We start from the raw sequence: 13476 nt of genomic DNA on the forward strand, positions 1-13476 counted from the left end.
AAAATGAAGGTTAGAAATGGATTTTCATTGGTGAAATTAGTAGCTTGTTAGACAGTATGATGGGTGTCAGAAATGGGCTCACAGTGGTGAAATTAGTAATATTCAAGATGTGCATTGCTTAAAATTTGTGAGTCTCTTCACCCTTGCATTGACAGGGTATGAGAACCTAGCAATCTGAAGCCTGCTCCCTAAGGGGTAATACTACAGGCCAAACCTCTAAATAGCCCTGTGTCCAGCTATGAACTCTGAGGGTTCCAGTTCCCTCATAGTGGCCATAAGGCCAACAGAATCCTGCCTCTGTAATAGACGCAAGTTGGCCTCTTAACAGGACAGAGAGCTGGGGGCATCATTGAGCTTACTGCTCTTAAGAACTTTCTGCCTCAGGTTCCTGGCTGTTTACTAACCATCTGAATAAGTGGGCCCATATTCAGGTACATGCATAGCCTTTAGAGAGGAAGCGGGGAGAATACCCCCTACTGGCGACGAGCTGTTTTTCTTGTGACCCTCACCCTTCTGGCAGGTAGAGTTCTTAACAGAGACCATAAGTCCTTGAGCAAAATGTGAGAATATTTAATGCAGATAGATCATGGGATGCCTCTTAAAGACTTGGAAATAAAGAAATGATAGCTCTTGGGACTTCCCTGGTGGTCCAGTGGTTAAGACTCCGTGCTCTCAATGCAGGAGGCCCGGGTTCGATCCTTGGTCAGGGAACTGGATCCTGCATGCATGCTGCAACGAAGATCCCACATGCTGCAACTGAGACCTGGCGCAGCCAAATAAATAAATATTAAAAAAAAAAAAAAAGAAATGTTAGCTCTTGAAGACTTAAAACATAACCCCAATAATGGATCCCAGCTGAGATAAGTACAGTGCTTTATAGAGCCTTGGGTTAAGGCTGGGCAGTAACCTCTTTGAAGGCATTTAAGATAAAATTCTAAACAAAGAATGGGTCTATCAAAAATCAGGTTAGTCTGACCTGAGGAAGAAGAGAGTGATCTGAGACCCAGAGCGCCAGACAGAAGCTATTCTTTCTCTCTCCCTTCTGCTAAGCTGTTTTCCTTAGAAACGGATCACTAAGCCTGGCCCACTTGCAAGAACAGGGGAATCAGACTCCACCTTTTGAAGGGAGGAGCATCAACGAACTTGTGGACAGATTTAAAAAAACACCATCCCCTCCATTAAAGACGTTATAAGAAGCAGACCTCTGAAATTCATATTTCTCGTGGGAGCAGTAATAGCTATGTTTCTCTTGAGCACCCGGTTTGTTTTTATTTTGTCATGTTGTGAATCACTCTGTAAATTGTGCTTTCCTCTTTTCCCAGCTGTCAAGAAGCTCAAAATAAAAATTTGGCTCATGTCCAGCTTGTGGACAAGACCTCAAGGCATGTGTTTTATGGAATCAACTCACCCATGACATCATCTTATTTTTCCTGATCCTTCTTTCACTTTCACTTTCTTGTCATTTCTCTCTCTCTCTCTCTCTCTCTCCCTCTCTATTTGTATATAAACGAATGATATGACATATATCTATATATCTACACACACACATATGTATGTCGTGGCATATCGTGTATATGTTTACAGCCTTCCAAATCCCTTTGAAATAAGAATGTATATAAATAAAACAAATACAATTAACTATTTTTCATTTCTCTTAAGACTTGAGGTCACTTGCATAGTCCTTTTGTTTTCCTAATAAATATAACTATTTTTTTAATTCCATGCATACTTATACTCAAACAATACAGAAAATCACGAAGTAAAAATACTCCCAAGTTTCATCTCCCAGGGAAAAACATTATTAACACTTTGATTAATGTCCTTCTAAACATCTCTTTATAAACCTACAGGCAATTCTATGAAAATGGATTTTTTTTTAAGCTCACTGTGCTATGTATATTTTCTAGGTCAATTTAAAAAATGTTTATCATTTTTAGTAGCTGCATGGTGTTCTCTTGTACCATAATTTAACTATGGTGCATTTTAACACTCAATTCCCCAGGCGGGTTAGAAGCAGCATTACCAATAGATTTTTTCTGCATCTCACTGGGACTTTTGCCTTTAAGAAGGTGAGGAATAGTGGCCGAGGCCATCAGCTTTATATAGTGTCTAGGTATGGGTTCATTATCTGTTGCTCTAGTTTTGAAATCTCAAAGCTGGACTGAGGTGTTCTGCCTGTGAAATAAAATAATGGTACTTTCCCCAAATTTACAGAAATAATTAAAATTAATAGAAGGAATTTCCCCAATATTGAAATTTACTCTCACGTTAAGTTATTAAATTTTTGGCGCCTGACACCACTACTTAGTATTCTCTCATAAAAAATGACATAGGATTTACACAAATTTTCATAATGAGTTATTTAAGGCAACATGTCAGGATTTCATGACGGTCTGTGACTATCAGAAGCTCGGTCATTGGAGATCTGGTTCCATCAGATGTAAATAGGGAGTATGTCTGAGAAAAAATCCATCCCCGCCCTAATCTCGTCAAGAAAAAAAAAATCGATTCAGCAAACCGAGTTTGTTAAAAAATTTCAGTAACGAAACAACTGGCGGAGAAAGCTAGTACGTTCAATGTGTATTAAGCGCCAACTAAGGGTGGAGAACTGTGCTAGAAGCCCGGGCGGTTCAGCCAAGGTGGATATGACGCAGCCCCCACCCCGCAGGAGCTCGGGACCGCTAAACGGTGCTGAGAGCTCTGGTGGAGGGGCAGGACTCGGGACAGGTGTCGAGCCAGAAACCTCAAATTCTGAAAGCCATTACAACTCTCCCGCCTTGAAAGTCACGAAGTATTTCTCCTCATCCCCCAATCATTCGGGCTCAGTTCCGAAGAAGAGTAACCAAAACTAAAGCAGAACAATGTGCCCCCAACCCCGCTCCCTCCCAAACACTGAACTATTTCTGAACTTTTCCCGCAGGATGATAAAGAGCACCTTCCGGTACCGGTACATCGCCCCTAGAAAACTACAAATCCCAGGAGGCTGCACGCGCAGCACAGTGGATACTCTTCCCCCATTTCAGAACGCCGCATTACGCTCCAACCCTGATCCGGGTCTGCGAGCCGAGGCCGCGCGGCCTGCTGGGACTTGTAGTCCACTCCAGAGTACCTTTCCTCGTTCGCGCAGGCTCGCGCGGCCTCTGTTCGCCCTTCGGCCCTGCAGTAGCCCAGCCCCGGCTTCAATGCTCCCCACCCCCATTCCGTTCCGTCCCCTCGGTGGCCAACCTCCTCCGGTCACGTGGGGAGCCTTGCATGCGGCAATTGGCTGGGGGATTCAGGGGCGGGGCGCGAGGCCCTGCGAGGTTCCGTGCCCCTTGTCGGGCTGCTTGTTTGGCTGCTGCCGTCACCTCATGGCGACGCGGGTAGAGGAGGCTTCGCGGGGAAGAGGCGGAGGCGCCGAGGAGGCAGTTGAGGCCGGACGGGGTGGACGGCGACGCAGCCCGCGGCAGAAGGTCAGTCTGGGGGGTACCTGCGTTGTTGCTGGGCCTGAGGAATGCTGGGGCTAGCTGTTTCGGGGTGCACCTCTTCACTCTCCCGGGTTACCTATAGCCACGGGACGACCATCCGGCCCTCTTCGCTCCCAGGGTGACGACAGTGGGAGCAGGTGAGGGGAGTGGAACCGGGGTGGATGGGGTGGGAGGGGGTGATGGTTGGGGATTGAGGCGGGGGCGGGAGGGAGGGCAGGGGGCACAGCCTGGTGGGAGGGGGAAGGGGTGCTTGGCGGGGGCGCGCCAGGTGTCACAGCCACGTGCGGCCGGCGCCGCGGGGCCCCGGGCGCCAGGTGTTCCCTCTCTCAGCCCCCGCCCTCCGCGTGCTTCCCGTGCTGCTAGCGCTGGGCGCGCCGTCTGGGGGCTGCCAGGGGTCACGGGCTCGCCCTCCTTGCGCCGGGCAGGTGTGCGGGGCGCGCTGCTGGGTGCGCCCGGGCGGCGCGGGCGAGGCTGTTGCGCAGTAAGATAACCGCGCGGGAGCCGGGGCTGCGCTGCGCCCCCCTTCCCCCGCCCCCCTGCGCTCCCCGCCACTGCGCGGGCTGGCGAGCCGGGCCTCTCGGCCCCCGGGACCCAGGCCCTGGGGCTGCTCTGTGGGCGCCACGGGCTTGGCTGCACGTGGGGGGAAAATGCTGGAGGACCTGGGTCCCTCAGAGTTGGGAGCAGCATCGCGGATAACCGGTCTTCCCAATCCAGCCCTCCCTTCTTCCCCTTCTCGCTCTTTATTTCTGCCCCTTTTCTTTCTTTCTTCCCCCCCGCCCCTTGGTGAGCGGAAACTTGAGCGCCTCCCCCAGCTTGGCCTTTGGTCTCTCTTAATCTGGGAGTCGGGCTGGACTGTTCCCCTTGCCTTATTTGACTCACGTCAAGGAGTTTTCAGTGTCTCCCTTCCTTTCTGGAGGGAAATCCCGACCTTCAGAATGAGAGAATTCCACTTGTTCTGGAGTCAGTGGGTGGAGTTCGAAAAAGATTGCACAACAAACGGGATACAGGGCTTTCAGGGCCCAGGAAGAGAGAAGTGCGGGGAAAAGGACTGGAAAGGTGGAAACCTGTCTCGTTCCTTGCGGTTGAACAGATTGAAACGTTCAAGTTGTTGGACGTCGTGCTTGATCACTCGGGGCAGTTTAATGTCACTTAATTATGCATTTGAATACTCTTAAAGATCACTCCTGTTGGAAATTACGAAATAATATTTTTCTAATGCGACTCGTGAACTTGAAAAAAAGAACAAAGGTTCGCTTTACCTCTGCACAGAGTGTCAAGAATTAGCTTCTGGGGGCCTGTTTCTAAGGTCAGGTGTTTTCACGTCTGTCTTCATGAGGGTGTTACTGCTTCTCAATTACCTGTCTTTCTCTCCCTCTCTTTGTACTCTAAAAGAAAGATCCAGTACTTGAAGGACTGAAAAAGAAGCTGTGGACCGAACGGAACTCTAGGGATTCAACACTGTCGCTTTGGACACCTCACTTATTCCCTGAGGGTGGGGAGCCAATCTCAGGGTTTGGTTTCATAGGTCCCCCAGGGGAGGACTCCGATAAAAAACCACTGCAGTTGAGGATATGAGTTCCTTTTTATGCCCCTAGCATAAGGATAAAAGGTCTGAACTAGGAACTGAGGTTTAATCAACTAGCATTTTAAACGACGAAGAGGTAATGACCGTTTGACGCAGTTCTCTGGTTAACAGCTGGATAAGAATAGTCAGGTGTGTCTGTACTGTCTCAGTTTTGTTTACTTACTCAGGCACCTTTCTTCTTTGCTCAGGCTTTTCTGGGCATCTTTTTTCCTTTTGATTTACAATTGACTATGACATGGAATTGAAATACATGGTTAAATATTAGTTTCTGAATTTTCGTTTTAAAAAATTGGGTGAATATCTTGTGTTTGCAGAAGTCACTTTTTAAGTTATTTCCTTCGGACCCCTTGTTTTTTATTTCCTCTGGGCCACTAGCTTGAAAACATATTCGTAATTCTAACTTGACCTCTGCCCTATTTTTCAGGAAGCAAAAATGGTGTTTAATTAATTGGGTTGTTTTGAAAATATTGAAGGAATTCAAGGAACAGTGACCGTTTTGTCACTTTTGGGTTACATTATGAGACTTAAAAGTGAGAAAAAATTGGAGATGGGCTTTGTTGCTTCCTGTTTGTCTTAGCCATCTAGTCACTCTTGACCTCAGGTAATTGTGGCATTGTTTCATAACTACTACCATTTGGATGGTCTCTTAAGGTGACTTTTCTTTTAACATTACAGTACATTTCTAAGAGTCTCTTGAATTGTCTAAAACTGCTGTCTGATGTGATAGCCACTAGGCGCCTGTGGCTATTTAAGTGTTAATTAAAATTAAGTAAAATTAAAAATTCCCTTCCTCAGTATACTAGCCACATTGCAAGTGTTCAATAGCCAACGTGACTAGTGGCTACTGTGTTAGAGCAGATCTAGAATATTTCCATCATTGCACATTGCATAAAGTTCTATTGGACAACACTGGTCCAAAAAGATGGGATATTACTTTGTTAAGTATTCCAGGCATTTTTTAGAACACCAAGCTCATTCATAGTACTTCCTAAATCCTTGTGTAGAATTTGTGGGGGTTTTTTTGTTTGTTTGTTTGTATTTTTACTAGAATTTGTTTTATAAGGTTGAGTTTTCAAAAAATTAATAGACTATTTTTTGAGCAGTTTTAGGTTTACCAAAAAACTGAACATAAATTGCAGAGTTCCCATTTATCCCCTCACACCACACCCCTTTCCCCTATTATTTATATCTTGCAGTATTGTGGTACATTTGTTACAATTGGTGAGCCAATATTGGTACATTCTTATTAACTAAAGTCCATAGTTTACATTAGGGTTCATTCTTGGTGCTGTATATTCTAAGAGTTTTAACAAATGTATAGTGACATGTGTCCACCATTACGATATCATACAGAACAGTTTCACTGCCCTAAAAACCTCCATCCCTTCCTCTCTTCCCCCAAACCACTGGCCACCACTGATCTTTTTACTGTCTCTATAGTTTTTGCCTTTTCCAGAATGTCTAAGGTTGATTTTTTTCCCCCTAGATTTTTGCTTGGGAGTGTTAAAAATTATTTAACTACTCTTAAAAACTTACTTTTAGGTCAAATAGGAAGGATAAAGATATATGGAATCTATGCTCAAATTAATGAAATGTTACATTTACATGTTGCCCTATAGTTTTTATAGCATATTTTTGCACATATATTAAGTCTTTCAGCATCACTCAGGTGCTGTGGAGAAGGCTGGGCAACTGTCATTGTCCTCATTTATAGATGGCAAATTGCTCAGCAAGGTCAAGTGATTTGCCCAAGGGGTGAAGCCGAGTGTGGAAAGTACCCTTTCATCTACACTACAGTAATAAGTAGGGTGGTAGTGGGCAAATAGTATGGATTTGGAGTCAAGACTCATGGCTCTTGCCACTTATTAGCTGTGCAGCCTTGGGCAGGTTTCGCAATCTTTCTAAGCCTCAATTGCATCATCTGTAAAGTGGCGATGATGCTAATCCCTACCGCATAGGACTCTTGTGAAGTATGAGAGTTGAGGGCTTCCCTGGCGGCGCAGTGGTTGAGAATCTGCCTGCCAATGCAGGGGACACGGGTTCGAGCCCTGGTCTGGGAAGATCCCACATGCCGCGGGGCAACTAGGCCCGTGAGCCACAACTACTGAGCCCACGTGCCTAGAGCCTGTGCTCCGCAACAAGAGAAGCCACCGCAATGAGAAGCCTGCGCACCTCAACGAAGACCCAACACAGCCGAAGATACATAAGTAAAAATAAAATTAAAAAAAAAAAAAAAAGAAGTTGATGTGACACGTTCAGCACAGTGCTGGGCATGTAGAATTTTACTTGCTGGGGAGGGGAGCATATATGAAAGATCCGTTTCTCTTGCTTTTAGGGTGTTATTCTGTAAATCTATCTTCCAGCCTTTGTGTTCGTCACTCTTCCCAGAATCTCTCTGTGATAGACTTAATGAGGAGAAATCACGTCATGGTGGGGCGAGAGTATGGGGTAGGAAGAAACCATTTCGTTATCTTGTTTTTCTCCCCACTTGCGGACTTGATGATGAATTTCCACTCTTCTAGCACAGAGATTAGGTAATAAGAATCGAAGTGATCTTCTCTTTACGACATCGTCATCTAATTCTATCAGCAAACTTTGGTAAATTTTATTTTCATGGAGAACCAAACGGGCAAAGCAGTAATGAGAGCAGACCAGATACAGCACATCCCTTTAGCAATACCACGTTCATAGATCATAATATGCCACAGTTATTTACTACATTACTGGAAGGTGTTGTATATGTTATTTTGTGTCATTTATATTGGTCTTGACTAGAGAAGTTTTATTTAGGAGTGTATATGCCAAATCCAGATTCCATAAAACAGGGCACGTGTGATTTGCCTTTGTGTGGGATTCTTCACAGAAGGAGTCACTATAATAGTTTTCCTTTCAATAGATATGCTGTTCAGCTTTTACACTTTGCAGAGAGTTGTGTTTCAAAGGAAAGGAATTTGAGTTCTCACTGTTTCCTTCATTGTGCTAGGCACTTAAAATGTGCTTGCATTCTGATATCTTCCTTACCTCTGCAGGATAGGTGGTGTCCCTAGGCATGTAGATAAGGCATCTGAAGCTCAGTCAAAACAGCAACAGCACACCTTGCTCAAATTAAATAACACAGCTCAGAGTTGGTGAACTTGGCCGAGAGCTGGTATATAATTGTGTAATTGATAACACAACTGATGTACCCTACTGCATGGACAGTTTCTGCTTTTTTAACCTGATATCCCAAAGAAATCCCTTTGCCTCTTCCCGCCCCCACCCCCTTTCTTCCCAATTACTTTTTGTTTGGTTCTAACACGATTATCAGTAACTTTTAGTTAATGTAATGGATGTGACAGTATTTAAAGTGTGTAAAGTGGTATAAAAGTTTAATATAGTATTCATCAACATTGAGAATTAGCTATGTTTAAAATTTTCCCAAGTGGGGCATTTCTAGAAGAGGATAAAATAGGTTAGGTGACCCTTTAAGGGTTTGAACCTTGAGTATGTTTTTATGATTCAATTTATTTCCTAGTTGAAATTCTCTTGGTACTTATAACTACTTAAATTTTATTACTTGAAGGAAAAGATATATAAAATGGCCATTGTTGTCCTGTTGTGCTGGCAACATAATTTTATTAACATTTATTGCTCAGGGTGCTGATTTGCATTCTGTGTTACATTTCCAAAATGTCCCCAGGACGACCCCCATTACCCCCACTTCCTACTCTGTAGTCTGCCACGAGTAATATTGCTAAACTACCACTTGTTCATTTTTCTTCTTTCCCTACTGAGGTCAAAGTAGAATGGTTTGTTGAGGAAGATGTGCCAGTAGCTTAGAAGCACGTTTCGTTAAGGATGTTTCATTTTTTTAAACTTATTTATTTATTTATGCTGCGCTGGGTCTTAGTTGTGGCATGTGGACTCTAAATTGCGGCATGCATTAAAAATAAATAAATAAATAAATAAAATAAATTGCGGCACGCATGCGGGATCTAGTTCCCCGACCAGGGATCGGACCCGGGCCCCCAGCATTGGGAGTGCGGAGTCTTACCCACTGGACCACCTGGGAAGTCCCAAGGATGTTTTAGATTGACATGTGGGTCATATTTAAAAGTGAGAATGGAGGCATTTTGCATAATTTGCAAATGCATCCTTATTCAGATGTTATTATAAACAGTTCTGCTGCATGGTAGCAATATATATTCATTATAGCTAATCTTACTACTCTAGAAGGAAGGTACTGTGCATCTCTAGTTTACAGATCAGGAAACTGAGAGGTTGACCTCCCTATGGCAACACAGGAGGTAGTAAGTGGTATATTCAAAGGCCGGGGTCTCTGGGCTCCAAAGCCATTAGCCATATTCCATGTGTCTTGTGCTCTCTAAACACATTTCTTGAGGATGGTAAATAAAAATGTGCTCTTCGTTGAATATGAGTAAAACTTGGTGATAGGTAAAATGAGTAATAGTTTTTGCTAAATGAAAACAAATTACGAAGGGTGGGGTTAGGTCATTGGGGGTATAGGAAAGCTGTTGTAATCCAGGAACCCAGGGAGTTTTGAGCCTTATAGCTTTTGTTTCATTGCCTTAGGCCCCAGGTTGACCTTAAGATATTTGATTTAGGAGGTGTGCTTTTGACTCCCTGCAAAGGCACCTCCAAGTGTAGTTTGGATGAATTAAAAGGTAGAGAGTTTAGAGAGAGACCCTTTTTTTAACCTCTCAAAGTCTACACAACAGTGTTAACAAAGAGCTGAAGTGGTTGGGTTAGGTAGGACAAGAAAAAGAGAAGATTTGATGTTTCAAAGGTGCATCATGATTGGTCCATGTGGAGCTGGTGAAGGATGACTTCATAAAACTGGAACAGGGGTGTTGCATTTACGTAACCTGTAAAAGTAGAGGACCATTTTACATCTCAGGAGTCTGTGGCTTGAAGATGCTAAATGTGTGGCCCGGCCCCTGCCCTTCTGCAAAATAGATCAGGCCCAAGCACATTTCAGTAGCTTTGGGAATTAACATCTTATTTTCTGATCCTTTTGCCACCTAGATAGGTGTTTAGGCTAATACAGGTATCTCTCAGATTGCTGCTCATCACTGAATTACAGTTTTAGAGCTAGAAGTGATTTTGCAAATTATGGAGTCCAGCACCCTTCCTTTTAATAAAAGAAATGGCCATAGAAGTTAAATGTGAAAGTGAGTGCCATCATCCTTGGATTAAAAGGCAAACGATGTGCACAGTCTAAGATAGATGTTAGCACCGACCGCTAGAGATAGTAGCACAAACTCCTGCTGAAGAGAGCGTGCAACCAGAGAAGCTGCATTCTGACAGGGCCTTTTCCAGACCTGTGGGGTCCTTCTTTTTTTTTTTTTAATTTTTTAATTTAATTTAATTTATTTTTTTATATAGCAGGTTCTTATCAGTCATCAGTTTTATACACATCGGTGTATCCATGTCAGTCCCAATTGCCCAGTTCATCACACCACCACGCCCACCACCCCGCCGCTTTCCCCCCTTGGTGTCCATACGTTTGTTCTCTACATCTGTGTCTCAATTTCTGCCCTGCAAACCGGTTCATCTATACCATTTTTCTAGGTTCCACATATATGCGTTAATATACGATATTTGTTTTCTTTTTCTGACTTCACTCTGTATGACAGTCTCTAGATCCATCCACGTCTCAACAAATGACCCAATTTCGTTCCTTTTTATGGTTAATATTCCATTGTATATATGTACCACATCTTCTTTATCCATTCATCTGTCGATGAGCATTTGGGTTGCTTCCATGACCTGACTATCGTAAATAGTGCTGCAGTGAACATTGGGGTGCATGTGTCTTTTTGAATTATGGGTTTCTCTGGGTATATGCCCAGTAGTGGGATTGCTGGATCATATGGTAATTCTGTTTTTAGTTTTTTAAGGAACCTCCATACTGTTCTCCATAGTGGCTGTATCAATTTACATTCGCACCAACAGTGCAAGAGGGTTCCCTTTTCTCCACACCCTCTCCAGCATTTGTTGTTTGTAGATTTTCTGATGATGCCCATTCTAACTGGTGTGAGGTGATACCTCATTGTAGTTTTGATTTGCATTTCTCTAATAATTAGTGATGTTGAGTAGCTTTTCATGTGCTTCTTGGCCATCTGTATGTCTTCTTTGGAGGAATGTCTATTTAGGTCTTCTGCCCATTTTTGGATTGGGTTGTTTGTTTTTTTCATATTGAGCTGCATGAGCTGTTTATATATTTTGGAGATTAATCCTTTGTCCGTTGAATCGTTTGCAAATATTTTCTCCCATTTTGAGGGTTGTCTTTTCATCTTGTTTATGGTTTCCTTTGCTGTGCAAAAGCTTTTAAGTTTCATTAGGTCCCACTTGTTTTTTTTGTTTTTATTTCCATTTCTCTAGGGGGTGGGTCAAAAAGGATCTTGCTGTGATTTATGTCATAGAGTGTTCTGCCTATGTTTTCCTCTAAGAGTTTTATAGTGCCTGGCCTTACATTTAGGTCTTTAATCCATTTTGAGTTTATTTTTCTGTACGGTGTTAGGGAGTGTTCTAATATCATTCTTTTACATGTAGCTGTCCAGTTTTCCCAGCACCACTTATTGAAGAGACTGTCTTTTCTCCATTGTATATCCTTGCCTCCTTTGTCATAGATTAGTTGACCATAGGTGCATGGGTTTACCTCTGGGCTTTCTGTCTTGTTCCATTGATCTATGTTTCTCTTTTTGTGCCAGTACCATACTGTCTTGATTACTGTAGCTTTGTAGTATAGTCTGAAGTCAGGGAGTCTGAATCCTCCAGCTCCGTTTTTTTCCCTCAAGACTGCTTTGGCTGTTCGGGGTCTTTTGGGTCTCCATACAAATTTTAAGATTTTTTGTTCTAGTTCCGTAAAAAATGCCATTAGTAATTTGATAGGGATTGCATTGAATCTGTAGATTGCTTTGGGTAGTATAGTCATTTTCACAATATTGATTCTTCCAATCCAAGAACATGGTATATCTCTCCATCTGTTGGTATCATCATTAATTTCTTTCATCAGTGTGTTATAGTTTTCTGCGTACAGGTCTTTTGTCTCCCTAGGTAAGTTTGTTCCTAGGTATTTTATTCTTCTTGTTGCAGTGGTAAATGGGAGTGTTTCCTTAATTTCTCTTTCAGATTTTTCATCATTAGTGTATAGGAATGCAAGAGATTTCTGTGCATTAATTTTGTATCCTGCAACTTTACCAAATTCATTGATTAGCTCTAGTAGTTTTCTGGTGGCATCTTTAGGGTTCTCTATGTATAGTATCATGTCATCTGCAAACAGTGACAGTTTTACTTCTTCTTTTCCAATTTGGATTCCTTTTATTTCTTTTTCTTCTCTGATTGCTGTGGCTAGGACTTCCTAAACTCTGTTGAATAGTGGTGAGAGTGGACATCCTTGTCTTGTTCCTGGTCTTAGAGGAAATGCTTTCAGTTTTTCACCATTGAGAATGATGTTTTTTTTTTTTTTTAAAGAGGTAATGGATATTTTACTGCCTTAATTGTGGTGATGGTTTCACAGGTGTATGCATATCTCCAAAATCAGCAAATTGTATACATTAAATATGTCCAGTTTTTTTTGTGTATCAATTATATCCCAATAAAGCTGTTTAAAAAATTTTAAAAATACAAAAAAAATGTTCTTTTTGTGAAGATGTTCAAGTCTTTTGCCTCTTTTTCTATGGGACTGTCTTTTTTATATTGATTCTAAGCAGTTTTTATTCTAAATATTACTCCTCTTTTTCTATTCTCTAAGTTTGTATAGTATTGTAGAGTTGTTTCTTGAAGATTTTGTAAAATTTCTGGTAAAGTTATCTGGACCTTAAATGCTCTTTGTAGGATGGCTTTTTATTTCTTCTTGAGTCAGTTTTTGGAAGTTATATTTTTCTAGAAATTCATTTATATTTTTAAATGCATTAGCTTAAAGTTTTCTGAAATATAAATTTAGGGCCAAAAATTCTCCTCTGTGTACAGTTTTGGTTGCACCCCATCAGTTTTTATACATAGTATCTTTTCTTAGGTGTGATTCTAAATATTTTCTAATTTCTATTATGATTTATTCTTTGACCCATGGGTTATTTAGAACCTTGTTTCTTAATTTTAATATATATTTATTTTTTTCTACTTATCTTTTCTTTAGTGATTTTTAACCTAATTGCATTTGTGGTCAGAAAACATGTTGTGTATGATTTTACTATTTCAAATTTGTTTAGACTTCCATTATGGCACAGGATACATCAATTTTTATAAATGATCCATCTGTTCTTAAAAAGAAATGTATTCTTCACTTCTTGGATGTAATATATGTGACCATTAGATCAAATTTGTTAATATGTTGCTCACAATTTTCTCTCTCCTTATTGATTCTGTTGTTAACTAGTCCTGTTAGTTACCTAGTTCTGTTGTTAACTACTTCTGTTACAT

At 41.9% G+C, this 13476-nt stretch overlaps 1 protein-coding gene across 8 annotated transcripts in view; it reads left to right on the plus strand.

Moving 5' to 3' along the window:
* Positions 1 to 3281: 3281 nt before the first annotated feature.
* The window catches only part of TXLNG (taxilin gamma), a 59897-nt gene continuing 49702 nt past the window's right edge, over positions 3282 to 13476 (plus strand). For 5 of the 8 annotated variants that reach the window (XR_014239257.1, XM_082375658.1, XM_082375655.1 and 2 more), the window contains exon 1: positions 3283 to 3452. Coding sequence is in view for 7 of the 8 variants with exons in the window: in XM_082375658.1 (XP_082231784.1) it covers positions 3351 to 3452 (102 nt within the window). In the remaining variant the exon portion in view is untranslated. Of the gene's footprint in view, positions 3453 to 13476 lie in introns of all 8 variants that reach the window. The other 3 variants (XM_082375659.1, XM_082375660.1, XM_082375661.1) reach the window with 1 other exon arrangement.

This window comes from Balaenoptera borealis, assembly GCF_965194805.1.
Source record: "Balaenoptera borealis genome assembly, chromosome: X".
NCBI lineage: Eukaryota > Metazoa > Chordata > Mammalia > Artiodactyla > Balaenopteridae > Balaenoptera > Balaenoptera borealis.